This window comes from Perognathus longimembris, chromosome 11 (assembly GCF_023159225.1).
Source record: "Perognathus longimembris pacificus isolate PPM17 chromosome 11, ASM2315922v1, whole genome shotgun sequence".
Taxonomy (NCBI): domain Eukaryota; kingdom Metazoa; phylum Chordata; class Mammalia; order Rodentia; family Heteromyidae; genus Perognathus; species Perognathus longimembris.
Window position 1 is genome coordinate 63,383,271 of NC_063171.1, and position 26,477 is coordinate 63,409,747.

The window sequence follows — 26,477 nt, forward strand, 5'->3', positions numbered from 1 at the left end:
ACATGTATATATATGTGTGTATGTGTGTGTACGCACACACATACACATGTTGGGCAATGTTTATCCTGAGTGTGCTCAGTGATTACTATGAAATAGGATGAAGTAATTTTAGATAATACTGGTATAAAATAGAAGCTTATGCTAAACAGCTTTCGTTATAGAACTTTGAGTAATTTGTTTTATGATAACTAATAATAAGGTAGCTTGTGAATATTTTGAGGTGGTGAAAAGAATGTAGATATGTAATTCTTTCTACTTTTTGTGATCAGCCTGTCTGAAACAATATGTAAGTCTGATGTTTATTTTTGTTGCTCTTGTTGGTCGTGGGGCTTGAACTTGAGGCCTGGGATCTGTCTCTGAGCTCTTTTGCTCTACCACTTTGAGCCACAGCATCACTTCTGGTTTTTTTGCGTGGTTAATTGGAGATAAGATTCTCACAGGGTCTTTTCTGCCCAGGCTGGTTTTGAACTGCAATCCTCAGGAACTCAGCCTCTTGAGTAGCGAGGATTATAGGTGTGAGCCACCAGCACTCGGCTTGATGTTTATTTTGAGAACTTGATTCTTGAGTCTAAATTTTGTATATCTATATGTATATTTGTATATATATGTATATTTCAATTTTATGTAAAGAGGTACATATATAGATTTATAAAATGTATATAACCTTTTTTCTAAACAGTTACCTGCCCTGGTTTGAAGTCTATTACAAGCTTCTGAATACTTTGGCAGATTACTTGGTGAAGGAACTGGTAAGTTATGTTTTTTCTCTATTCTTTTTCTTTTTTTGCCAGTCCTGGGCCTTGGACTCAGGGCCTGAGCACTGTCCCTGGCTTCTTTTTGCTCAAGGCTAGCACTCTACCACTTGAGCCACAGCGCCACTTCTGGCTGTTTTCTTTTCTTTTCTTTTTCTTCAAATTTTTATTATCAAACTGATGTACAGAGAGGATACAGTTTCATATGTTAGGCATTGGATACATTTCTTGTACTGTTTGTTACCTTGTCCCTCAGACCCCCCCTTCCTCCTCCCTCTTTCCCTCCCCCCCACAGGTGTTGAGTTCACTTACACCAAACAGTTTTGCAAGTATTGCTTTTGTAGTTGTTTGTCTTTTTTTACCCTGTGTCTCTTAATTTTGGTATTCCCTTTCAATTTCCTACTTCTAATACCAGTATACACGGTTTCCAATGTACTCAGATAAGATTACAGAGATAGTGTAGGTACAACCACTGGAAGGTGATACAAGAACATCATCAATAATAGAAGCTACAGATACAGATGGACGTTGAAAGTAGTTACAACTGTGATATAACAATCTTTTCCATAACATGGAGTTCATTTCACTTAGCATCATCTTATGTGTTCATAAGGGTATAGCTATTGGGCTCTTGTGATGCTCTGCTATGATTTGCCTAAACCTGTACTAATTATTCCCAATAAGGGAGACCATAGAGTCCATGTTTCTTTGGGTCTGGCTCACTTCACTTAGTATAATTTTTTCCAAGTCCTTCCATTTCCTTACAAATGGGGCAATGTCATTCTTTCTGACAGAGGTATAAAATTCCATTGTGTATATGTACCACATTTTCCTGATCCATTCGTCTACTGAGGGGCATCTGGGTTGGTTCCAGATTCTCCCTATGACAAATTGTGCTGCGATGAACATTGTTGTGCTGGTGGCATTACTGTGATTTTGTTTGTGGTCTTTTGGATAGATACCCAAAAGTGGGGCTGCTGGGTCATAGGGAAGTTCTATATTTAGCCTTCTGAGGACTCTCCATACTGCTTGCCAGAGTGGCTGAACCAGTTTACATTCCCACCAACAATGAAGTAGGGTTCCCTTTTGGCCACATCCCCTCCAACAATTGTTATTGATAGTTTTCTTGATATAGGACATTCTTACTGGGGTGAGATGGAATCTCAATGTTGTTTTGATTTGCATTTCTTTTATGGCCAGTGATGTAGAGCACTTTTTCATATGTCTCTTGGCCATTCTCATTTCCTCATCAGAGAAGTCTCTTTGTAGGTCTTTAGCCCACTTGATGAGGGGGCTATTGGTTCTTTGCGGTTTTGTTTTGGCTTCTGGTGTTTTCTATATATGTGGTGCTGGGGAATCGAACCCAGGGCTTCATATATACGAGGCAAGCGCTCTTGCCACTAGGCCATATTCCCAGCCCTTCTCTATTATTTTTATTGTGTTGAAGTAGGCACACTGTAAAAGTTGCCATATTAACTGTTTCCAGCACGTGGCTGAAACGCAGCTGTCCCACTGCTTTTCTCTGGAACTTTTCATCTAGAAAAATCAGGACTTTGTACCTGTTAAACTACAGCTCTCCGAGCCCCTCTGCCCTCTTCCCCAGCAACCGCCATTTCCCATATCTGTCTGACTCTGTGTCCCTTGCCTGGGTGGAATGACAGTGCTTGTCCTTATGTCATCGGCTTGCTTCACTTAGCGTAAAGGGTCCAAGGTTCCCACAGTACAGCATGTGTCGGAATCTCCTTATTAAGGCCGAATAATGTAGCTAAGTCTAGGTGTGCAATCTGTTTATCCAGATTTGCCGGCGGACACTGAAACCGCGTCCACCTTTGCCGATGGTGAATGCCACTTGCATGATGATGGCTGTAGAGCTGTCTCCTCCAGGTTTTGGGTTCAGGGCTTTTTTGTTCATAACTGGAAGTGCAAATGTTGGATAATGTGATTCTTAGGCACCACCATGGCATTTTTCCACAGTGATTGGACCATTTTGTATTCCTACCAGTAATATACAAGGGCACTTTAAAGTGTGTGTGTGTGTGTGTGTGTGTGTGTGTGTACACGCACACTGACACTGGGGCTTGAACTCTGGGCCTTAGCTTTGTTGCTCAAGGCTATTGCTCTATCACTTATGCCACAGCTCCATTGCTGGCCTTTGGGAGGTTTGTTGAATCTGAGAGTCTCATGGACTTTTCTTCCAGGGCTAGTTTTCAGCCACCAGCCCGTCAGCCTCCTGAGTAGCTAGGATTACAGGCACCAGCCACCTGTGCCCAGCAGCTTGCTGCATATTTCATTTATTAAATGGACTTTTCTTTGTTTCAGGAAAATGATTTGAATGAAACTCTCAAATCACTGTATAATCACCCAGTACCAAAGGCGAACACTCCTGTCAATTTGAGTGTGGTGAGTACTTAATCACTACTGATGCGCTCTCCCCTGACAACCCCGGAAGTTGTTTGTCCACTCACCTCTGCCTCAGGCAGACTCCAGTGGTAGTTCTGGCATTGCTTGGTGACATCTTGGAGACTTTCCACATGCTGCAGCTATTATAACTTGCTATATCAGTTTTGATATTTGGTAGCTGTTAAGTTATAGAATAAAAATGATCAACTGAAAATAACTTGCGAGGATATTTTGCTGGACAGAATATTTTTTTAAAATGAAATCCACACATAGTAAAAAGCACACTCACACAAAATCACTATCTCTTCCAAAATGAAGAGTACTTAATAAGAGTAAAAAATGGCAGGAAAATGGGCAGGGTGAAAATTCTGAATGAAAAGTGGCTCCTTGCTTCTCCTTGTACGTTAGTCTAGTTCCTAGCATAATCACAAACCCTGCAAATATGATTGAAGCTTGCCAAAAAAAAAAAAAGAAGAAACTCTTTGGTAAACTTATTTACTATTAGATCCTTCTATTAATTGTGCCATTAAAAAATCAACTAAAAACATATTTCTAGGTTTGGAGTGGTTATACATATTTAAAGTTCATGATCAGATGTTGAATGGTTTAACTAGGATTCTTCATCAGTTTGCTACTCCAATTAGAAGGTTAAAATTTATTTATCTTGATTCTGTGTCATCCAAATGAATGATAAGCTTCCGTTTCAATAAAGAAGAAAAAAGACAATGATGCAGAAAAGACTGAGAGAAGAGGCAGCCAGAAATGTGTGCCCTGGTGGCGATTCTGCCCTTTCGCAGCCGCTGAGTCCTCACAGTTCTGCTGTGTTTGCCACAGGGCTTGAGGTGTTGCTTTGTTCTGCGGTCTCTCCCGCCTCCTGTCTGTACCCTCTTCTGCTGCCCACTGCCAAAGTGGACATGGCCAGTTGTGATTTTGGGGGGTGAGGGTGGGGGCTGGAATTAGAGGAATGGGAAGCGAGGTGTAGTCTGGGCTTTTTTTATTCAAAGGGAGCATAGAGGAATGGCTAAGGTGCATTTGCCCAAACGGCCTATGAGGGAGACTTAGAGGAAAGAAATTCAGGCTTCAGATCGCCAAAGCCGAAGAATGCAGTTAGCTTAGTGGGAAGATCAAGAAGAACCAAGAGACCTAGACCTCTCGGTTTTCCAAAAAGAAGCCATCTTTCTTTGAGAATGGAATAAGTTAAAGAGTTAAGAAGATGCAAGTGCTTAGATGATGGAGGGCAGTATTAATTAGTAAAAAAATAAAAAAGTATTCTGTTCAAATTTGTTTTACTATGTTTTTGATTGATACAGTGTCTCAACCAGTAAGATTCTTGCATACATTACATTACATGTCTACGTTGTACAGTGATCCAGTAAGGTAATCACACTGCCTTTCTGTGCTTCTATGAGATCAAGTTTTCCAGATTCCACAGGAGAAGTAAACCCATCTAATTATTTGTCCTTTTGTGTCTGACTTATTTCACTTAATATCACATTGTCTAGTTTCATCTTACAGTACCACAGATAATAGGTTTTCACTTTTATGACAGAACAGTATTCTGTTGTGTGCGCACACACCTTAAAAACTTCACGCATCTGTTGATAGACACACATCAACCCTATGTGTCGGTTGTGGTGAACCGTGCTGCCATGAACGCGAGTAGGGATTTCCTTTCCTTCAGCCGCATTTAGGGGTGTGATCGCCGAGTCACAAGGCAATTCTATTTTTAATATTTTGAGGAACTTTATAATGTGTTCCATTCATGTGTTCTATTCATTTACATCCCACCAACAGTGTACAAGAGTTCCTCTTTGTATTTATTCTCCCCAGAATTCGGTCCTTTTAAAAATCTTGTCCATTATAGCATTATACTGGGTTGATGTGATAACAAATATATTATGGTTTTGATTGGCACTTTCTTAATAATTGATGATAAGTGTTTCCCAGGATAACTGTTGGCCAGTTAGGCTCTTGAATTGGCAGCCTGTGGTAGCTTTTAGGTTTGTAGTTCCTTTTTTCTATTATTTATTCTATTATTTTTTTCAAACCTGTATTTTTCAAGCTACACTATCTGAAAAGCTGGATACCTTTGTATGCAGTTCATTAATAATTTCATTTGCTTTCAACACCAGGTTACTGAAGTAATAGGCCCCGTGCTATTTGACAGTGAGTGGCAATTTGGGGACTGGAACACTTGTCCCCAGCTACTAGAGGAGATTTTAATTTTATATGGTCACATTTAAATTGATGATCATGGAAGTTTTTAATTTCCTGCAAGTAGATTAGTGGTTGTTTGGATATCAGGGATTTTTATGCAAAGTTAATTTTGTAATATAAATGACTGTTTTGAAACGATGCCCCAAGTTGTTATTACACTCTACATTCTCGACGAAAAGTCTGAAAATACTTTTTTTAGCTTGTTTTCTAGGGTAAGATAGAAATAACATTAAGTTCTTCAAGTATTTCCAGTGGATAATGTAGCTACATGCATTTGTGTCAAATTCACAGGAAATATTTGTGCGAACTTACCCCTTAAAAGTAAAATATTCATTTTTCTCTCATATATTATAAGAACCAAGAGATATTTATTGCCAGTGAGCAAGTTCTGAAAGATCAGCCCTCACTAATACCGGTGAGTTTTAAAGGACACTGATGTCTTAAAATAAAATCACTCTAAAGTTGGGAAACTGATGATTCTTCTCACTGCATCCTTATCATTTGCTCCAGGTCTCTGGGATATAATGAATCGACTCTTTTGAGGAAAAACAAAAAGAATCACTTGAAATATATTTTCTGTTCATACTATCTTTTTAAAGCATAGTTTTATGAAGTACAGTTTTATAGAAAAAAAAATCCATCCAAATAGAAGTAGTTACCCGAGATCCGATCTGCATGTATTGCGCACGCTCAGTGGTTTGTGGAAGTACAGTCACAGCATGAGATTTGGGTCACATTGTTCATCACAAGATTCTCTTGTGGCTGATCTCGATGAGTTTTCCATCCTGGAAAGTCACGCATGTGTCTATACCACCCATCCTTCTTTGCATTTCAACTGTGCTCCAATGTTGAATTTTCCCCCCCATTTTTTCATTAGAAAATGGGATTAAATATGTGATCAAGATAATAAAGTAATTTTGGAGATGACTATGAACAGAAAATAAAACATGATTTTGATCATTGAGGTGTACTTCGATTATGGGCATTAAAATTTATAAACATTGTGGCAAAACAGAAGCTTTTACACAATAGACCATAATAATTTTAATGTACCATTGAATTGCTTTGTTCACTGGAGGAATTAATTAATGTTCCTTGTTGGGTATATATGAGTAGCTGAATTTTAAAGTTTTGAACATTAAAGGTTATGTTTTATTTTTACTTTCTAAATAATATTTTTGTTGATGTTTTTTTTTTTTTTTTGGCCAGTCCTGGGCCTTGGACTCAGGGCCTGAGCACTGTCCCTGGCTTCTTCCCGCTCAAGGCTAGCACTCTGCCACTTGAGCCACAGCGCCACTTCTGGCCGTTTTCTGTATATGTGGTGCTGGGGAATCGAACCTAGGGCCTCGTGTATCCGAGGCAGGCACTCTTGCCACTAGGCTATATCCCCAGCCCTTTTGTTGATGTTTTTACAAAAGATATTTATTGTGATTCATCATAGTAACTCAGGAATCCCACTAGATTTATTTATTTATTTATTTATTTATTTATTTATTTATTTATTTATTTATTTATTTATTTATTTATTTTGCCAGTCCTGGGCCTTGGACTCAGGGCCTGAGCACTGTCCCTGGCTTCTTTTTGCTCAAGGCTAGCACTCTGCCACTGGAGCCACAGCGCCACTTCTGGCTGTTTTCTATATATGTGGTGCTTGGGAATCAAACCCAGGGCTTCATGTATACGAGGCAAGCACTCTTGCCACTAGGCCATATTCCCAGCCTCCCACTAGATTTTGATATACTCTTGTTTTATGTTTATAGTCTACCTAAAGTTGTTTTAGGAATATATACTCAAATATTAATGCTATTATATATTCGCATTATATAACACCTTTTTGGTTAGGCATTGTTATTTTGATTTAAAACTTTTCTCAGGATTCTTATTCTACTTCTGTCCAATTTTAAGTGAAATATTCCAGTTTAATATCCTGTATTTGAGTTATTATTATATATCTCATATAAACCCACTGTGTCATTTACAAATCCAGAATCTGTGGCACTTACTCATTTACTTGATGGATTTGTTTCTTTTTTTGTTTGTTTTATTCCAGATTACATATAATATCAAATTTTAATTCTCCCTTCCTTCTGTGCTTTGTTTCTATTGATTAGCATTCCTACTTCATTGCCCCTGATGTAACTGGACTCCCAACAATACCAGAGAGTGTAAGTTTTCCATTTTCTACCTTTATTATTCCTCTTACATGACAGATTTCATTTGACTTGGTCTCGTTGTTGGTGGATCCCTGTATAGAGAACGAGGACACACTGGAGTTTTCTGTGTTTTGAGAAATAATGGTGAGATAGGAATAATGGTATTCTCTCGTTTCCCTCTTTATGTGTCTACACTGTTGATGCCTTTCTCCATGTCTGTTGTTGATGAAATTAGGGAAAGTGCTAAGACGGGAACTGTTTCTGTCCTGAGAAATATTCATTCAGTACTGGACTGGACGCTGACTTCCCTGTACCCAAACCCTGGGCTGTCTCCAGACCTTGCTTCTACCGAGGGGGAAGAAGGCCAAGCACAGAAAAGCCTTCCCACAGTCACTTCAGGCCCCAGCCCTGACCCTCAGCTTCCCTGTGTGCTGAGACCATCTCCTTGATTCCCTTCATAAGGTTGGAAGGACATTCTAAGAAATTATAAAAATGGAGATCTTGTTCCCACGTTACCTACAGTCCTCATTGTATCTGTACTGGAAAGAGTTTGTCTCACTCGTTGTTACTACCGGTTAATATTTTTTTAAGGAAAATTTACGTGGACAGGTGGAAGTCACTTAAGCCTTCGGATAACTGTGTGACAAGGAAATATTCCCGTCCGGTTTCCTTGGAAAGGTAAAATGAGTCGGGAGGAATAATTTAAAAGCAAAAGAAAAAAAAATAGGAAAAGCTCTTTCCAGATGCACTGCTTATTTGCCTCCAATATTTGGTGTTTTCCAAATATGTTCTCCAGACTTCTGGACATTTGCTTTCTAAAAGCATGTGGATATCCAGGCACTGGCTGCTCATGCCTGTTAGGTAATCCTCGCCACTTAGGAGACAGATGCCTGAGCATCTTGATTGGAAGCCATCTTGGGCAGGAAAGTTGGTGAGATTCTTAACTTCAGCTAATCACTGACAAAAGCCCAAGTGGAGCTGTAGCTGAAGTAGTAGAGCACTAACTAGTCTTGAGCACAGAAACTCAGGGGCAGCACCTGGGCCCTGAGTTCTAGCCCCAGGACAGGTACACGTTTGCGTGCATGCAAACACACGTGTGTGCACATACATACACACATACACACACACACTTGTATACACTCAAGAGCATAAGGATACTGGATAATACCAGAGACCAAGAGAGGTGTTCATTTTCCAATACCAAATCAAGACTGTCCAATCAAAACCATAGTTTTAGTAGAGATAACTCCTCTGAAACTCTATGAAAGGGGATTTTCTGTTAACTCCTATCCGAAGATTCCGCATTGCTTTGGAGCTGGGTCTGAGGTGGCCCTTTGTGGCTGTCAGGGTCTCAGACACTGTGGACTGGGTGCGTCTGCTGTATTGTTAGGTGTGTACACCGAGCGGCCCTCAGCTTGTGTGACTGGGCTCCTTTCACTCCACGTTTCCAACACAAGGACCCACTTATTCCTTTGCTGATTTTCTGCTTACCTTCCCTGACATTTATTAGAAAACCACTGTTAGCTTCCTTGAACAAATGTCACTTTTTTAAAATAAAGAATATTACTTTGAAAGTTTTTTTTTTGTTTTGCCAGTCCTGGGCTTGGACTCAGGGCCTGAGCACTGTCCCTGGCTTCTTTTTGCTCAAGGCTAGCACTCTGCCACTTGAGCCACAGCGCCACTTGCGGCTTTTTCTATATATGTGGTGCTGAGGAATCGAACCCAGGGCTTCATGTATATGAGGCAAGCACTCTTGCCACTAGGCCATATTCCCAGCCCCACTTTGAAAATTTTAAAGTGATAATATTCTAATGAAAAGCTTACCACCAACAATATAAATAGGAATATCTACTTCTCAGTTAATACATTTGATTTTGCACAAAGTCTTGTTTAGGATTAAAAAATAAAAAAGCTAAGGCAGCAGTCAACATTGAGACATAATTTTTTACCTAGTAGGAAATTAGGTGTTGATTGCAGTAAAAGTTACGTTATATAGAAAGAGTTGAGCCAGACAAGGAGATGAGCTTCACATAGAGGAAACAGGAAACAATTGAAGAAACAACTGGATTTCTTCTTTCCATGTTCAACTAGGTTTTAGCCTTGCAGGTCATTAGTTCCTGTAGCATACTGTGCCATCATATTGTTATATTTTATTCAGTTTCTTTATTACTTGCTTCTTGTTTTCTGCAACGAGTAAGTTGGATCACAGAAAATAAAAAAAAGGACCATGTGGGGCTGGGAATATGGCCTAGTGGCAAGAGTGCTTGCCTCGTATACATGAAGCCCTGGGTTTGATTGCCCAGCACCACATATATAGAAAATGGCCAGAAGTGGCGCTGTGGCTCAAGTGGTAGAGTGCTAGCCTTGAGCAAAAACAAGCCAGGGACAGTGCTCAGGCCCTGAGTCCAAGCCCCAGGACTGGCAAAAAAAAAAAAAAAAAGACCTAAAAAGTTATTTTAACTTATTTTAATTTTTTTCTTGCATGGGGACACTTTAGATTGTTAAACTGAAGTTTGAACATCAACAAATATTAGTTATACTGGTTATAAAGCAATTATATTGGTGAATATTTTCCTTAAAAAGGGATTTTCCTTAATGAAAAAAACTAAAAAGAAGCCACGTTCCAATGGCTCACGCCTGTAATCCTAGCTACTGGGGAGGCTGAGATCTGAGGATCCCAATTCGAAGCCAGCCAAGGCAGGAAAAGTACATGAGATTCTTATCTCTAATTAACCACCACACAGTCAAAAATGAAGCTGCTGCAAGTGGTAGAGCACTAGCCTTAAGCACAGAAACTCAGGGACAGCAACCCAGGCTCTAAGTTCAAGGCCCAGGACTGGCATTAAAAGAAGAGGAAGAAGAAGAACTAAAGTATTACTTGTATATATGCTGCATTGACCTGGTGTAGTAGCTTGTGCTTGTAAGCTCAACTACTTGGAAATAAGTGATGGGAGGATTGTGACTTGGGCCAGCCTAGATTCACAACAACAACAAAACCCCAAAGAAATGAAAGTCACCAATACCCCATCTTAATCCCTAGATGGACATAATGCCATACATCTGTCATCTCAGCTATGTGGAGGCACAAATAGGAGGATCACAGTTCAGGCTGGCTGGGACAAAAAAATGTGAGATTCCCAACCAACACTTCTAGCAAAAAGAGCTGGGGACATGGCGTAGGTGGTTGAAAACTGCTTCGCCAGTGCCGGATCCTTTGTTTAAACCCCAGTCCTGCCAAATGTATTCCTCCCCCTCTCTCGGCCCCTATCTGTGCTTGTGTTGGTGCCTGTGCTTCCTCTGTTGGGTGGGTTGCGTATATTACCGTGGTATCACACAGTGACTTTTGCCTGCAGAGGGACTGGCGAACACAGAAAGACTCCCAATGTATGTTCTAGAGTAGCGAATTCTCAGAGATCAGTGGGTGTAAGAATCGTTGTGTGTTGGGATAACACTCCAAAGATCACAGTACCATTGGTGTGCATTGGGTGCCGGCCCTTCACTTGCTTGCAGACAGGTGATGTGTGGCTAGATCAGCATCACACGGCTTTTGCCTTTGTGGAACAGGTGCTGCCTTAAGCACTATCGACGGGCTCAGGGCTTCCTGTTGATGGCGGACCTGTTTTAACGAGGGCCAGCGTGAACCTTATCATTAGGACATTTTGCTAAGAGTATCGACCGTTCTTCGTATTGTGGCAAGCTGGAACTCACACTGTTCTTTTTCCCTGTCCAGAGAAACCTCACCGAGTACTTCGTGGCGGTGGACGTGTACAACATGGTGCACCTGTACGCCTGCATGCTCCACGAGAGGCGTGTGGTCATCACCTCCAGCAAATTAAGCACTGTGAGTACCTCACACCTCTCTCTTCAGCCGCCGGAGTCGAGTGGCTCACAAAGGGACCTGAAAACCTCTGCAGATTTAGAAATGTGTGGGGCTGTAGGTAGGAGACAATGTCTACATACTTTATAAATATATGGTTTTAATCTAGCTCTCCAAGTACAAAAGTCTGATTTATGGAAGGCCTTCCCAGATGCATTAAGTCGGGTTAATTATTTTTTTTTTCCTTATCAGGAGATGAGAGGTTTTGTTGTTTTTTTTTTTTCTTTTTCCCTTTTAACTCTCCAGAGTTCATTTTAGTGCCTTCTATCACATAAAGAATTCTTAAGAGCTATTATGAGATCTTTATTATTCACTTGTGGCTTTTTCCATTTGAGCTACTTGAAATCAAGTAGGCTGCGATAATAGTGGCTACCCCAACCTGGTAATAGGTAGATTTCATCTTTGTTGCCTGCTAGTGGTTTGGGAGTAGGTTCTGTAATAATTCTGATATGGAGGAGCTCTTCAGACTGATAATAACTTAAAAGTCAAAGTAGCATTTTTATAAATCACAGGTTTTATGACACTTGCTAAAATGGTCTTTTAGGAAGGGCTTCATTATTGTGGCAGAAGCAAGGAGAATAGAAAGATGTTTCTTGGGTCACAGAAAAGTATTCAAATGTATTCTGCTTGATTTCATCATTTTTTTCTCCATTAAACAGAAAAACTTAGTATTTCTGGCTTTTTAATTTCATTATACATTTATGTAAAGTTTTGAGTAATCAGTGAAATATTGGAAACCATTATTTGTTATTATATGGATTATAAGCTTTTTCTACATTTTTATTTGATAAAAATAAAACCATAGGTTTAATATTTTATGCTCTTGTAGTAGAAATAAGAGCTTATCATCTAATATTTTAGCATTACATAGTAGAAAGAGTTTTAGGATGTCAATTTAATAGTGAAAAAATGTTTATTTTTAGAGAAGTCAAATGGTTACACCCAAGGCCAACAGATTAGAAATAGAATATGCTTTGGGTTATTTCCATTGCTTTTTAATGGAATTAATACAATTTGGGGATTTTGGATATTCCAATTCAGTATACTCCCAAATTGAAAATAACATATTAAATATTGAACATGTATGCATTTAAAGGAGTAGACGGCACAGGCAATTATTTCTTCTGAAAACTCTTCGTATAAATGATTAGGTACTTTTTACGTCGTAACTTTCTATTTTTATATAATTTACCATCGAAGCAAAACCATTCTTGATTCCTCCCGCTTCTCTTCCCCATCCTCCTATCTTTATGAACATGGTATTTTCAGGATTATGTCGGACATTGCTAGAGGGATTTTTGCCTGAAAGATTAAAAATGTGTAATTCTAGGACTAGGAACGAATTCATGGAAGCAGTATTTCTGAGGGACATACTCCATTCCAGCACTTACCCCGCGCACCCTGCGCTCTGCGCAGAGCAGAACGAACTCCATGTTCTTTGGTGACAGTATGCCCCTCGAATGAAGCAGATGAACGAATGAACAGATAAACAGCTAGTGTGTGTTATGGCAGCGACAGCTGTCAGAAGGTCAAGTGAGTGTGTGCAGGGTGGAGGTGGGAGATGAGTGTGTGCAGTGTGGAGGTGCGAGGCAGGTGTGTGCGGGTCTGCTCTCAGTCAGCAGGCGGCGGGGCCCAGGCCTCCAATGAGGTGGACTTCCAGCAGCGATCTGAAGCAAGGGAGATAAGCCAGGTGCAGAAAGTCTGAGGAAGTCTGAGAAAACGGAAATACCTCGTTTTAAAGGAGATTGGCATCTTTGTTTTAATGTATACGCCTCTTGTCATAATGGAGACTCCTGTCTTTCACTTGGGTTCTTCACATGGAGGGAGAGAACGATGATGCCCTTCATCTCCTAGGATCGCCACAGAGGAAAGCATATCCGCGCTCTATTGTGTCTACACGGAGCAACTGCCCTGTGACTGTGGACATGGCGACATGTGTGTCTTACAAAACATGCCAAAACATGCCTATCTTTTAACATCAGATGTAATATGAAAACAAATTATTATTAAGCTTTTTGTTATTATACCTGTTTTTTTTTTTCTTCTATGCCCCATGTCAACCAGCTGTTATGACAATTCAGGAGAACTTCTAGTGTTGTTATCTCTAAGTTCACAGTGGTTTTAGTTTATTCTCTGGGGAAGTAGAACTGATAAAGTAAATATAATTCGAATTCTCTTTTCTGTTCTTCCCATTTTTCTGGGGGGGGATGGTATAGAGGAAGTTGCTTTGCTTGACTCTTTCTTGAACAGTTAGTTCACTGATACATACAGTATACAGATAGAATATATGGGCTGTGAATCCCATGCATAGTGACACTTAAGGTCAAAGTCTACGACCATAACATAAACTAAAGGCGAACTTTTCTTTATAAAATGGTTAATGAAATCTTTAAAAAATAAAAAAAGAATAATGGCCAATGAATTGACTTTTTTACATCCTTACACTTTTTGTATAGCATAGAAACTAGAGTGCACTTAATCTTTATGCAAGAAGTTGTGCTTTGACTTTGGATTCTCTTTAAAATCTATAGCCAACATGTTAAGTTCTTCAAAGTATACATGTAAACTAAAGTATTTTAGAAATTCTCTTTGCCTTTGTTAGTTCCTTTTTCACCATGGCAATGTTTTGATGATGCTAAGAGAATGAAATGTGTCAACCTTATGGCTTCCTGTGGTTTTCTGTGAAGATACTGTAGTAGAGCATCAGATAACTTGAGGATTATATTCTTGAGGTGCTATTTGTCCCCAAAATAACTTGTAACCTTTACAGAGGTAAAATACAAAACAACACAGTCTTAAGTGAGAAGAAATATCAAAGTGGATTTTATGATTTAAAAATTCCAGCGAGTTTCCCTTGCATTTATTGAAGTGGGATGTTCTTGTAGTTATTGTGAATTGTTATTGTAGTTTTCCATGTGTTGCGTTGGATGGATTGGGACATTGCCTGCTCTGTGTTGATTCTTTGGTTTGCGGAATGGATTCTGGCGATTCTGTTGTTGTTGTTTTTTGGCCAGTCCTGGGCCTTGGACTCAGGGCCTGAGCACCTTCCCTGGCTTCTTCCCACTCAAGGCTAGCACTCTGCCACCTGAGCCACAGCGCCTCTTCTGGCCGTTTTCCATATATGTGGTGCTGGGGAATCGAACCGAGAGCTTCATGTGTAGAAGCAAGCGCTCTTGCCACTAGGCCATATTCCCAGCCCCTGATTCTGGCGATTCTGAACAAGCACGTTGACTTGAAGCCTGCTGTGGGCAGGTCCCAGATATTTAACCTCCACATGGTTCTTGGTAGACCAGTATTAGATCAGAGTGCCACATATTCAAAGCAGCAGAAGAAATCATGGTATTAAAAGGTTGTGAACCTATTGCTGTTTTGTGACCATAGCGGGGAAGGACTGTGGTAGAAAGCCATGTCATCGGTTCTCCAGTCGCTCAGGCATGAAGCCTTGTCATATACCTGTATAATTGTGCCTCACCAGACTTCCTTTGACTCGTCAACTGGGGCTGTGCGTTTTGTCTCAGACACTCAGCTGGCCAGCATCTGACAGGAGCCTCCTTATTTGTGTTGTCAGTAGTATGTTAACTAGACTGGATCTGTGTGGCTCGTAGCGGCAGGTAGAAGGATATTTCTCTTTAAACCAGATGTCTAAATGTTAGCTGCTATTTTGGCCAACATTTCATCCCTAAGTAACCCCCTCTGAAAGTCTGTAAGTACACCAGTTACAGAGATGTGATTGTGTAGGGCACAGTTTAGAGCACGCAATATGCTGCGAGTGTTGGAATTGTGTTAATAAACTGTAATTTCTCCCTTTGTTATAGTTGCCCCAGGCGTTCCAGCATATGCTTTTCTCTCCCTTTCTCATTAATTCCATCAAGGGCGTATGTAAAAAAGAAGTCTTGTGATCTCTGGAAAATCAGCCATTAAAACTGAGATTTCATAGGGTTAGTTAGACGGAAGGGGGGGGGGGGGAGTCCAGAGGATTTTAACCTCTCCATCTGGATTGTGTGTGTCCTGATTTGTCATGGAGTGATACCACCCATAGAAGCATTTCTTCCAACCCTGCAGCGCACAGAGAATCCTTCTGGAAATTCAGGAGGAACATTTGATGAGAAAACAAAGAGAGCCAGGACCACCTCCCAGTTAGGGTGACGGAAAGTGTTTGGGTCCCTTGAGTCTCTAAGGGGGGCACAGAGAGGGGCAGTTACAAATTGCCACTGGAACCTTTCTGAGCAATAGTCTAGGAGCAATGCTTAGAGTTTGTTTGTTTTCTTATTGGCTTATATTAGTGCTACAGGGGTGGGGGATTGAGTTCGTAATTCTTCCCAAAGCCCCTAGCAACCAATTAAGCCAGTGGAGACAGTGGATAAACGTGTGTTATTCGACCTGCCTTCTGCTGTTGTGAGCACTGTGTGTTCATTAAGTGCTGCTCCAGTGTGGCTGGATTGTGGAGAGGGCAGGCTGAGACTCTCAGACAGGAGAACTAGAGGTGTTCTTGTCTTCCTGCTCTCCTAGAGCTAAAAGCTGTTTTCCACAGGAAGTAAGCGTTTCTGGCTTAAGAGTTTAAGGCCATTTGTCCTCTGAAGTACAATTTGCTTTGAATTCATAGAGCAGGAATTTTAATGTAACAATCACAGGGGAGGTGTGCTGTATTATCATTTTCATGTTCTAATAGCTTTGTTTTGACGAGTCTGATCACCACAAACGCCATCTCGGATGGTTTCCTTTTACCGATTCAGCTAATTTATGAATTTATTATTATTATATCATTATTAATCTAACTTATCTAATTCACTAATGTATCACCTACATAGAATACTCACAGTTTTGTCTAGTACTGATCATTAACCCTAAATCTAAGAAAAACATATTGTTTCCTTTGTAAAATTACTGTTGAGGGCATTGTGTCTCTTTTGAGATGTGATTTCTGAATTCATGTGTGGTTTAACACACTGTGGATTTTGTTTTTTCCCTTTTGGAGTTCAGTAGATTTTTCTGAGGAGTACCTTATGAGTTAAGCTGAGACCTCGATCCAGATGCGTGATAAATAAATTTCTATTCTTTATAAATGACTGCACTTAAAGTATTTCACTTTATCATCCTTAATAAACTAATCTCAATCAAAAGAGACAACGGAAGGAGTAAAATAAAACAATATTTTAGCTCGTTCCACACTTGTAATTCTAGGCAATTAGGAGGCTAGGATTTGAAGGATTTTTAGTTTGAAGCCAACCAGGTAGGTAAGTCCAAAGATTCTATCTCCAAAATAACCACCGAGAAGCCAGGCTGGAGGTGTGGCTCAAGTGGTCTATAGCCAGCAGCGCAAGCAAGCTAAGGATGCTGAGCAAGCAGAACAAGCACGGGGTCCTGAGTTCAAGCCCCGCCACCAGCAAATGGATGAAGAAAAGGTAATTAACTGCCGTGTTGTTCCCAAGCTAAACAAGCGCCTGTGCACCGGCATCTGTGGCCATTGGGATTCCGGGTTTGGGCCCCATTCCCACCCAGACAGTAGTATGTGGTTGGTTGAACATGCACATTCCCAACGACACAGGCTGCAAGGCATCTTGTCATATGCTTATTTGTAATCTCTAAAATTATATCTGATGAGGAATGGTCAGCTTTTTAATTTATTTTTTGGTCCTGGGACTTGAACTCAGGACCTGTGCGTGGTCCTTGAGCTTTTGTGCTCAAGGCTAGCACTCTTACCACTTGAATCTTAGCTCCAATACTGTATTTGTTTTTTGTTGTTGTTTTTGCCAGTCCTGGGGCTTGAACTCAGGGCCTGTGCACTGTCCCTGGCTTCTTTTTGCTCAAAGTTAGCACTCTGCCACTGGAGTGACAGCGCCACTTCTGGCTTTTTCTATGTATGTGGTGCTGAGGAATCGAACCCAGGGCTTCATGTATGTGAGGCAAGAACTTTATGGGTAGGCCATATTCCCAGCCCTTTATGGGGAGTGTTTCTTTTTCTTTCTTTCTTTCTTTCTTTTTTTTTTTTTTTGGTTGGTCGCGGGGTTTGAACTCTGGGACCAGTTGCTGTCCCTGAGTTCTTCAGTTCAAGGCTAGCCCTCTACCACTTGAGCCACAGCGCCACTTCCTCTGTATATTTTTCCCTAGGGGGATAAGAGTCTCATGAACTTTCCTGCCTTGTCTGTCTTTGAACCATGAACTTCAGATCTCAGCCTGTTCATGAGAGTGGGTCTCAATCAATGGCCAGGCGCTGGGGTCGTCATGTGAAGCCTCATGATGTATGTCTGTCACCCATGTGACAAAGAAAAGCACACCAAGGAGGTTACAGGCAGGGCCCGGAGGCCAGACCCTCTCCTAACAGTAGCCACCACGAGAAGGATTGATAGAGTGGCTCAAGTGGTAGAGAACCTAGTTAGGGGCCCTTGGTTCAAACCCCAGTACTGCAAAAACAAACAAACAAAGCAGAGGAAATCATGAAAAAAAAAATCTTTACCTGTGAAGTGTGCTAATTCAAATTATCCAAGATGGGTTATTTTTGAATGTATCTTTTTCTCCAAATATACACTTACTACTTAATTGTGTAACACAGTACTTAGGCTTGTTACTAGAATGATTTTTCTCTAATAAATATAATTTCAGAACAGGGACAAAGATTACATATCCAAACAGAACAGACTGTAGTTTGTTTTCAAACTTAATGGCAACTGCAGACCCAGTGGAAGCAGCACCTTGCAGTCTCTGCCTTTAGCATTTGCTGACTGTCTTGGTCTGTTGTTTTCCTCTGAAGTTGCAGGCTGAGCTATGAGGGCAGAGCTTTGTAAATCGCATCACTGTGTATCAAAGATCCTAAATTTTTCATCCAAAGGTCATTGTTTATTTGACTGTTGAGCCCAAACATGTGGTCTTGTTTTTTATAATTGGTATATTTTCGGTCTGGAGATGTTATTCAAAGCTTTATAGTAATGGGGATTTAAAATCTTCATGTTTCAAAAAGCACTTTAAGATGGTGATTATTATACTTTGGATTCAGCCTGCCTTCTTTTACCTCCTGGACTGGCTGCTTGCAAGATGTATGGTCAGGACAATTGCTTTATCTTTGCCTCTGTGTCCTGGTCTGTAGAATGGGAATAATGACAAAAAGACCTGTTTTATAAGGTTGTTATGGGCTCAGGATCAGAGTGCTTCAAATTCTACAGCATGCCAGACACATGGTGATTATATCTGTGCTATTATTATTAATGCTATGCTTTATTTCGTCAATGGAAGTATCTCTATTAGACCATTCTGTGACTCAGTTCACTGTGGCTGAAGTTTTTCTGTTTGATGATTTTATAGCTCCAGTTCTTGTGTCTTCACCTTGTTCCCAAGTGTGTTTATTTAATAATTGCAGTCTGTGGGAAATGTACATTCCCAATGTACTCATTTTCTGTTACTCAATAGTTTGTGAGACTATATCAGTTCAGTATAGTAGCAGTGCTTTATAAAAGTATATGATTATAGTACTTAAAGATAAATTTTTTCTTAAGCCATTGTTCAGGGAGAAATTCTAACCAAATCATTCCTTCTGTTTCTGGAGTATTAATTATGTTAGGGTTACCTTTTAATTGAAGTACAAGAAATTATTTCCTTCAACCTTGCTACTTTCATGAAGGATGATTGATACTAACTAAATAACTACTAGAAAAACAACCTGAAGGCTTGAATAAGAGCTTAAAGATTAAATTTGTTAAACAACTCTATGTGTTTGGGCTTGAACTCTTGGTAACACCCACTTGCCCTTTTAGCTTTTTTGCTCAGTGGTAGGCTGGTGCTCTACCACTGAAGCCACAGCTCTCCTTTCTTTTTTTTTTTTTTTTTTGCCAGTCCTGGGCCTTGGACTCAGGGCCTGAGCACTGTCCCTGGCTTCTTCCCGCTCAAGGCTAGCACTCTGCCACTTGAGCCACAGCGCCGCTTCTGGCTGTTTTCTGTATATGTGGTGCTGGGGAATCGAACCTAGGGCCTCGTGTATCCGAGGCAGGCACTCTTGCCACTAGGCTATATCCCCAGCCCGACAGCTCTCCTTTCTGCTTTTTGCTGATTGGAGTTTCATCGACCTTCCAGCCCATGCTGGCTTTGAACTTTGAGCCTCCTGACTAGCGAGGACTGTAGGCAGGAGCCACCTGTGTCCGGCTCACAAGGAAATTTTGAAGTTCTAAGATTGTTCTTACTGGGCTTGCTAAATCGATTTCCTTTCTTTGTAGTACTTTGCACCGCACATGACTTTTCTAGAATATTTGGTATATTTCCCTTCATCTGTGTAGTTATTTGTTATGACAGCACTCTCCCCGCCCCCCACCCCCCCATATAGGAACACTGTATCCTGAATCAAAGTCTTCGTCCGGTAGCAGCCTCCCCATCTGTCTTCATCCTCCTTCGCCTGAGAGGGTGTCACGAGTGTTTCTCCTCAGGAATTTTGAATTTACCTAGAATGTTCTATCCTCATGCCCACAGTAGCTGGCTTTTGACCTTTTCCTTAGGTCTCCGTTCCGGTGCCTGCACGTCAGTTCTGTAATCCTCTGTTTACAGGGGCCGCTGCTCTTCTTCTCCCTCTCCTAGCTGACCGACGGGGAGGGGTGAGAGGAGAATGCCCTATAGCCTTTGGTTTTTCTCTTTTTCTGGCAGTACTAAGATATGAACTCAGGGCCTCACACGTGCCAGGCAGATTCTCAACCGCTTGAACCATGCTCTTAATAGCCCTTTTTTGCTTTCATTGATCTTCTCAAAAAAAAAAAAAAATAAAGTCTCACATTTATGCCTGGTCCTGCCTGCTCCTTAGCCCTCCGGGGTAGCTAGGATGGCAGGCGCATACTCTACGTCCAGTTTTGTCTTGTGCTTTTTGCCTTCTTCACCCATACCCTGGTTTTACCCTTGCTCAGCCCGTGCTCTGCCATGTAAGCCTAAGGTTTTGATAGTTAATTTGGAGATGGATTCTCTGCCTTAGCTGGCTTTGAACCTGGATGCTCTTCATCTCAAGTTCCTGCATGGCTAGGATTTGCCCGTGTTAGCAGCCAGCATGCCCAGTTCTTTACTGGTTGCGATGGGTCTCTGAGCTTTTCACTCGGGATGGTATGCAGCCATGAATGCCTTCTTGATCTCCACTTCCCTGGGAGGTAAGGTCAAAGGAATGGGCCACCATGCCTGGTTGCGTGCTTACCTCTTTCTCTCACCTGCTCTTCATACACAGAGTTGCCCTGTCTTTCAAAGGTTCTTTCTCTCCTATTGGACTCCATTAACCCACTAACAGATGCGAGCAATGGCAGAAGTTTTGTGACTGCTTATCATCACAGGATAGGAAACCAAAGTCACCACTTACTGTTGTGCTCTGTTAGCACACAATGAATGCCTTTGCTGCAGTCAGGAGCGTGAGGTGCTTAGCAGGTGTCTTTAGGCTGCAGCCCTCATTGTGGGCAGGGTCTGAGAAGGCACTGTCCTCGCTTTGTTGTTGCTGTTTCTTCAATAATAAAAAGGAGCACTTACTTTTTTGGGGGCAGTGGGGGGAGAGGGTGCTGTTCCTTGGTCTCAAACTCAAGCTGTGGGCACTGTCCCTACTCTTCTTTTTTGCTAAAGGCTAATGCTCTACCACTTGAGCCACAGCGCCACTTCTGACTTTTTTGGGTAGTTTAGTGGAGATAAGTGTCTCACCAACTTTCCTGCCTGGGCTGGCTTCCAACCTCGATCCTCCAATCTCAGCCCCCTGAGTAGTTAGGATGGCAGGCGTGAGCCACTGGTGGCCTAGCAAGGCTTTAGGTGGGGTGTGGTAAAGTAATTTGTGTGTGCATGGAGACACTGGGTAATTAGGACCATTTCAAAGTATCAGAGCTTTCCTAGCCCATCCGGTGACAAGGAAGGGCTGGAAAGGGTTAATGCAGCATGAGAGCCTCCTGATTTATAGCCAGGGTGGGCCTGAAAGCTCTCAGAGAATTTGACACAATGAGTTAAAGCAGCTTGGTTTTCATTTCCCTCCAGCCCAACTTGGAAACATAAATAAATCCTTGGTCTCTAATAGTTAAATGGAAGTATTTGAATGCCTCCTAGTGGTATGTTGTGTGCTCTAATTAAGGTATTACAATTTTTATTGGAAAAATTCTGTGATGAACTAATAAAGCTTATGAACACAAGGTACCAGGCCCCTTTAATGGTGGAGTATCTTCGATGAAATCAACAAGATGTATTATTTGCCCTGTAAAATTGATTTTAAAAATTTGACTGGAAAAAGTAAATCTGACAAATATGAGTACATTTTCAATGAAATTTTTGGTTTTATTTTAATTGACCTTTTATTTAATAGAACTGTTTTATACTTACACATAGACGTGAATGTTACTATTAATAGACGTAAATTGTTTCCTTTATGTTTATTATTTCAAATTAATTGTGCTTATGTGATGCTTGATTTCTTTGTGTAATAATAGAATAGGAATATTAATTTATAGAAAGTCTTGGGTTCATTTCCACTTGGCTTTGCAGTTCTGCCCTTGAGCTGACTAAAATTTGCAATCTTGAAATAAAGACTAATCGCAAAACTTTTTAAACCCCAGAAAGTTCGGTTCATGACAGAACAGTGACTTTGCATGGGGAGGAGTCAAATTTGCAAGAGAAAGAAAGTCACTTTGGGGCCGGCTGCTGAGGAAGATCTTCAGGAGGGGAAGGAAAAAAAAAGTAATGGCCCTTTGTTCAGTATTAAACACGTTGAATCCAGTGCCTGCCCAAACCCAAACAATTAAAATGGCAATTACCTCTAAAGTAGCAGCCAGAGCAGCTGCGGTGATCCCCAGCTAGGAAGACGGTGTTAATGTGGCATGAGCGGTGTTGGTGCGAAGCGATGACACACCCGCTTCCTGTAGGACGCCTGTCACGCTCGGGGGACGGGCCGGTCAATGGTGCCATTCTCTGTGTCAGTGAGCAGCGTCTCGGGATACTGGAACCACAGCTCACACATTGCTGCAGTTCCCACTGCCCTGCCTGCCTAGCGTTCAAGTCCCCTGGTACTACCCCCGCTTCCAGACTCTCCTGACTGGCTCATGTTTCATTCTTTGGCAATTTGCCCTAATGATATCCCTGAGGAGCTCTCAGCCGCTCTTCCTTTCCATATTTAATCGCCCTGTATTAATCTGCGTGAATGCCTAAACCGCGCCGCACAAATTGAAAAGTGCCGCACTATATTTTCTGAGATGCTCACCTAATTTTTTTTTTTTTTTTAGCTAAACTTCCATTGATGTTCTAAATTTCCTCCCCACACTGTATTTCCGCATGGCTATGATTTGCCTCTGCGTGCCAGGAAGCAGCTCTTGGCCTTCTTTGTGGATTCTTTCCCGGGGACTTAGAGACACATGCACAAGCCTGAGTGGTGACTTGGGCTGCCTTGTGTGATCGTCGTTTAGTGTAGACGCCTGGACTCCCCTTTCCTTTCGGAGGGTCACCAGCTCCTCATTGTGGTTCTCTTCTTACACATTCCAGTTGACCGCCTGTGTCCACGGATCGGCCGCCCTGCTCTACCCCATGTACTGGCAGCACATCTATATTCCTGTCCTTCCTCCTCACCTGCTGGACTACTGCTGGTAAGCAGACTTCCCGGGCTCCTCCAAGGGTTTCCATGAGCAGAAAAAAACCCTCCCTCATTTGTAGATTATATGAACCATCGTGTCTATATGAGAAGCACAGAAATTTGACCTTTGGGTGGGGAATTCAGGTAGCAGGAGTTCTTTCCCCCAGAAGGTCGCAGCGGTGCTTCCCAAAGGTGGTAGAGATTTCCACTTGCAGACATCAAGTTGTTGACATTGTGTGAGTGTCTTTCAGTTGCCTTTAGATAAGCAAATGTTTAAGTGGAAACAGTTGTAGTTTTGTAGGTGGTTAGGCAAATGGTCCAGACATGGTGGCATCACTTAGAGAATTCAGTATCAGTAGGCTTGCTGGTCAGAGTTTGTCTGCCCTATCCAGGTTATTTCTGTTGGGGAAACTTGCCATACCTTCCCTTTTCCATACCTTCCTTCTTCATCTTCATTTCTGACTACTGGGTTCTAACAAAAGGAGTCGCTTTGACCTGGACTCAAACTGGAGAATTCTTGAGTTCCTGGTTCAAGTCAAAGTCTCAGCCTAAACCACTGTGCCAAGGAATGTTGAAGAGTATTGGGAATGATTCTGAAGGGCTTGCCAGTTCTAGAAACAACTCCCAGTGGTCTCACCAATCTGCATTCAATCAGGCCTACAGGAATGAGAACAATGACCCCCTAACCTCCTTGCCCCCCTCCTTTGGGAAGACCTTCATGTTTATGCTGAGAAGCCAGACAACCCTTCAATTCAGAAACTGCAGCTTCGAGGCTGGAGGCTCAAACGTTATCTTTGTCATCTTTCACTGGTACAGCTTAATGCAGAAGAGATCCGATGAGGTTTCCCCCTCGAAACCACGCATGTGTAGACACACACACACAGAGAAGGAAATCATTTTGGCATTTTAAGTGTTTGTTTATATCACAGCTAATATTAGTTGTTTTTTTTTTAAACCCACAAAGTTCTTTTAGAATTAATGTCTTGGATTAACTTTTTTTTTTCCTTCATGAAAAACAGATTAAAGTTACTTACAGACTCAAGTGATTTCAATTCACAGGCTGAGGTTTTTCTGTGAAGTTTGGTGACTGAGTCTTCAGAACGAGCGGTTGCATTGGCCACGTGTTGGTGACGCAATGTGTTGAGTCTCCACCACAGCGGTGGTAGCACTAGTGACGTGGGGTGACTTGGTACCCAATGGCCAGCCACCGCTGGTTCCCCGTGGGGAACTCGAGAGGCAGAGCAGTTTGGCAGACTATCGGAATGCAATTTAATTATCTTGTGAAGTGTAACACACATAAGTCCCAGTGTAAAGCTAGATCTATAAATAGGCTCTTTTGTTATGCATTTTAGAGAGTTTTTCCTTAGACCAACATACCTGCAATGTTTTACCACCTTTCAAAGCAGAGACTGCGGTTTATTCATTTTGACACATGGAATGGGTCTTTGTGTGTGGTGTTTCGTCATTAAATTATTTTTAAAAAAGGTTTATAAAGAGTCTTTGAAAACATACTCTTTTTCAATTTTAATAGGCAGTTTTCATATCAAATGTAGTATGCAATTTTTATATCAGTTTAGTGGTTCAAGAACCAATGCTTCTTATTATGAGGGCTAGAATGATAACTTAATCATACTATATTGATTTTTTTAAAAAAATTTTTTTGGTGCTGGTCCTGGGCCTTGAAGTCAACCTGGGCATTTTCCTTGAGCTTTTGTGCTCAAGGTTAGTACTCTACCACTCTTTGGTGGCTAACTGGAGATAAGAATATCACAGACTTTCCTGCCCAGGCTGGCTTAGAACAGCCATCTTCAGATCTGTACTTCCTGAGAAGCTAGGATGATGGGCGTGAGCCACCAGCACCAGGCTCATATTATATTGATAGCTTCTATTATTATTGTCAGTGCCCTCTTAGTTTTTCTATTAACATATTATGACCTCTTAAGAGGAAACACACCTGCAATGTCAATTCTCTGTACTAATGTGGACATTTAAGAGGTTCTCAGATATTCTTTAGTGCTTCCTTGATGACGTACACAGCCCTGTACCCACCACTCTGAGCTGTTTCTCTGATTTGTTCAATATCTGCCACAAGGACTTTCTTCTGCTTCCACTGCAAGGAGAGAAGCATGTTCCCTGTTTGAATGTCTGGAACATCGTAGTTCCTACTGTCTGAAGTAGTCCTGAGAACCAGTACTACCAGGGTCCATGCCAGCCTCCTCCCTGGCACAGGGAAGGGAGCCGTGATACCGGTTAAGTACTCATCTGGAACTTTCTGAGCCTGAAGGTCACTCAGCTGCAACCAGAGGAACTTGGCAGAATAATCTAAGTGTCCTCTTGGAAATAGTGAACCAAGACTCTTGTTCTCCTCCACTGTCAGCCAGTGTGACGGACTAAACAACTTTGTTGGGAAAACAATCCTATACCCTTTATGTCCTCAAGGTTAGAGCCAGACTGGTGTATATGCTGAAGGGATATTTTCATATCACAGACAGTTCCTTCAGTGCCATGATCTGTGAGTAGATCATGACTTTACAGTCAAGTTCAGATGAACACTGAGAATTTTTGAGGAGTAGATGCGTCTTCAGAGGGACTGCGGACTTTCCAGGTCCTGAGATAATTCCTGGGCTTTGGACTTGACAGTTGTGGCATGGACTGTGGAGAAGTGTGATGCCATCTGGTGACCATGGGCGAATATGGCACCGTGGTCTGTTGACAGAATTTAGCCACAGCGTAGCTTGTGTGCATTCATTCATTCATAAAACATTTAGTGAATACCTACTTGGTGAGCTGTGGCTTTGTAACAAAGTGAAAAGCTAACATTTTTTTTCTGGAAATGTTCACAGGAAGAACCACATAGACATACATACCAATGTACACACACACACAGAGTGTAGATGAATGCTGAAATGTTGTAGCCCTGTAGTAGGGACATACAGGAGAACCATGAATACGAGCCCAGGGCAGGTCAGGACAGCTCACCTTACTCCAGGGAGAAGCTCTTCCTCATTTTATCAGCCATGATAACAGCACTTGGACCTGATAAGTCCACGAAGCTGCAAGACATGGTGAAGATGCCAAGTCCAAAGACATGGAGGAGCACACGGGTGCTAGGCCCATACGATGACAGCAAGATTACAGGGGAAGTTAAGTCCTCTTTCTATTGGACTCTTACTATGAAGTGATCAGATTTAGCTTCGGAGAGAATAGTTTGAAAGATGAATGGAAATGAAGGTTTTCAGGCAGAGTTGATAGATTGCCATGGTCGTCTTATGATTTTTGTGGCAGGATTAATTACTATCCAGTAGAAGAACTAGTCCTAACGGCTCCTCTCTGTCCTGTCTTCTCCAACTCACTTTGCTGGCAGGTTTGCACACGGTGAGGCCAAGGATCGCTTTCCTAAGCAGCGAGGCTGAAATTTGGCTCAGCTGAAAAATTACTTTTCATGAGGCTTGGTTTATTTCCTGTAAGAATGTATACAACCCAGTGTGAAAGTGAGAAACACCTATTCAATTAACTCTGTATTCTGCAAAATA

The 26,477-nt window shown here is 41.5% G+C and overlaps 1 protein-coding gene across 5 annotated transcripts in view; it reads left to right on the forward strand.

Annotated features, from left to right (window-relative positions):
* Dennd1b (DENN domain containing 1B) overlaps positions 1-26,477 on the forward strand; it is a 168,983-nt gene that overhangs the window by 70,990 nt on the left and 71,516 nt on the right. For 4 of the 5 annotated variants that reach the window (XM_048357390.1, XM_048357395.1, XM_048357394.1 and 1 more), the window contains 6 exons: positions 680-749; positions 3,072-3,152; positions 5,725-5,784; positions 7,481-7,534; positions 11,253-11,363; positions 22,857-22,957. In XM_048357390.1, coding sequence (XP_048213347.1) covers positions 680-749; positions 3,072-3,152; positions 5,725-5,784; positions 7,481-7,534; positions 11,253-11,363; positions 22,857-22,957 — 477 coding nt within the window. The remainder of the gene's footprint in view (positions 1-679; positions 750-3,071; positions 3,153-5,724; positions 5,785-7,480; positions 7,535-11,252; positions 11,364-22,856; positions 22,958-26,477) is intronic. The other variant, XM_048357391.1, reaches the window with a different exon arrangement.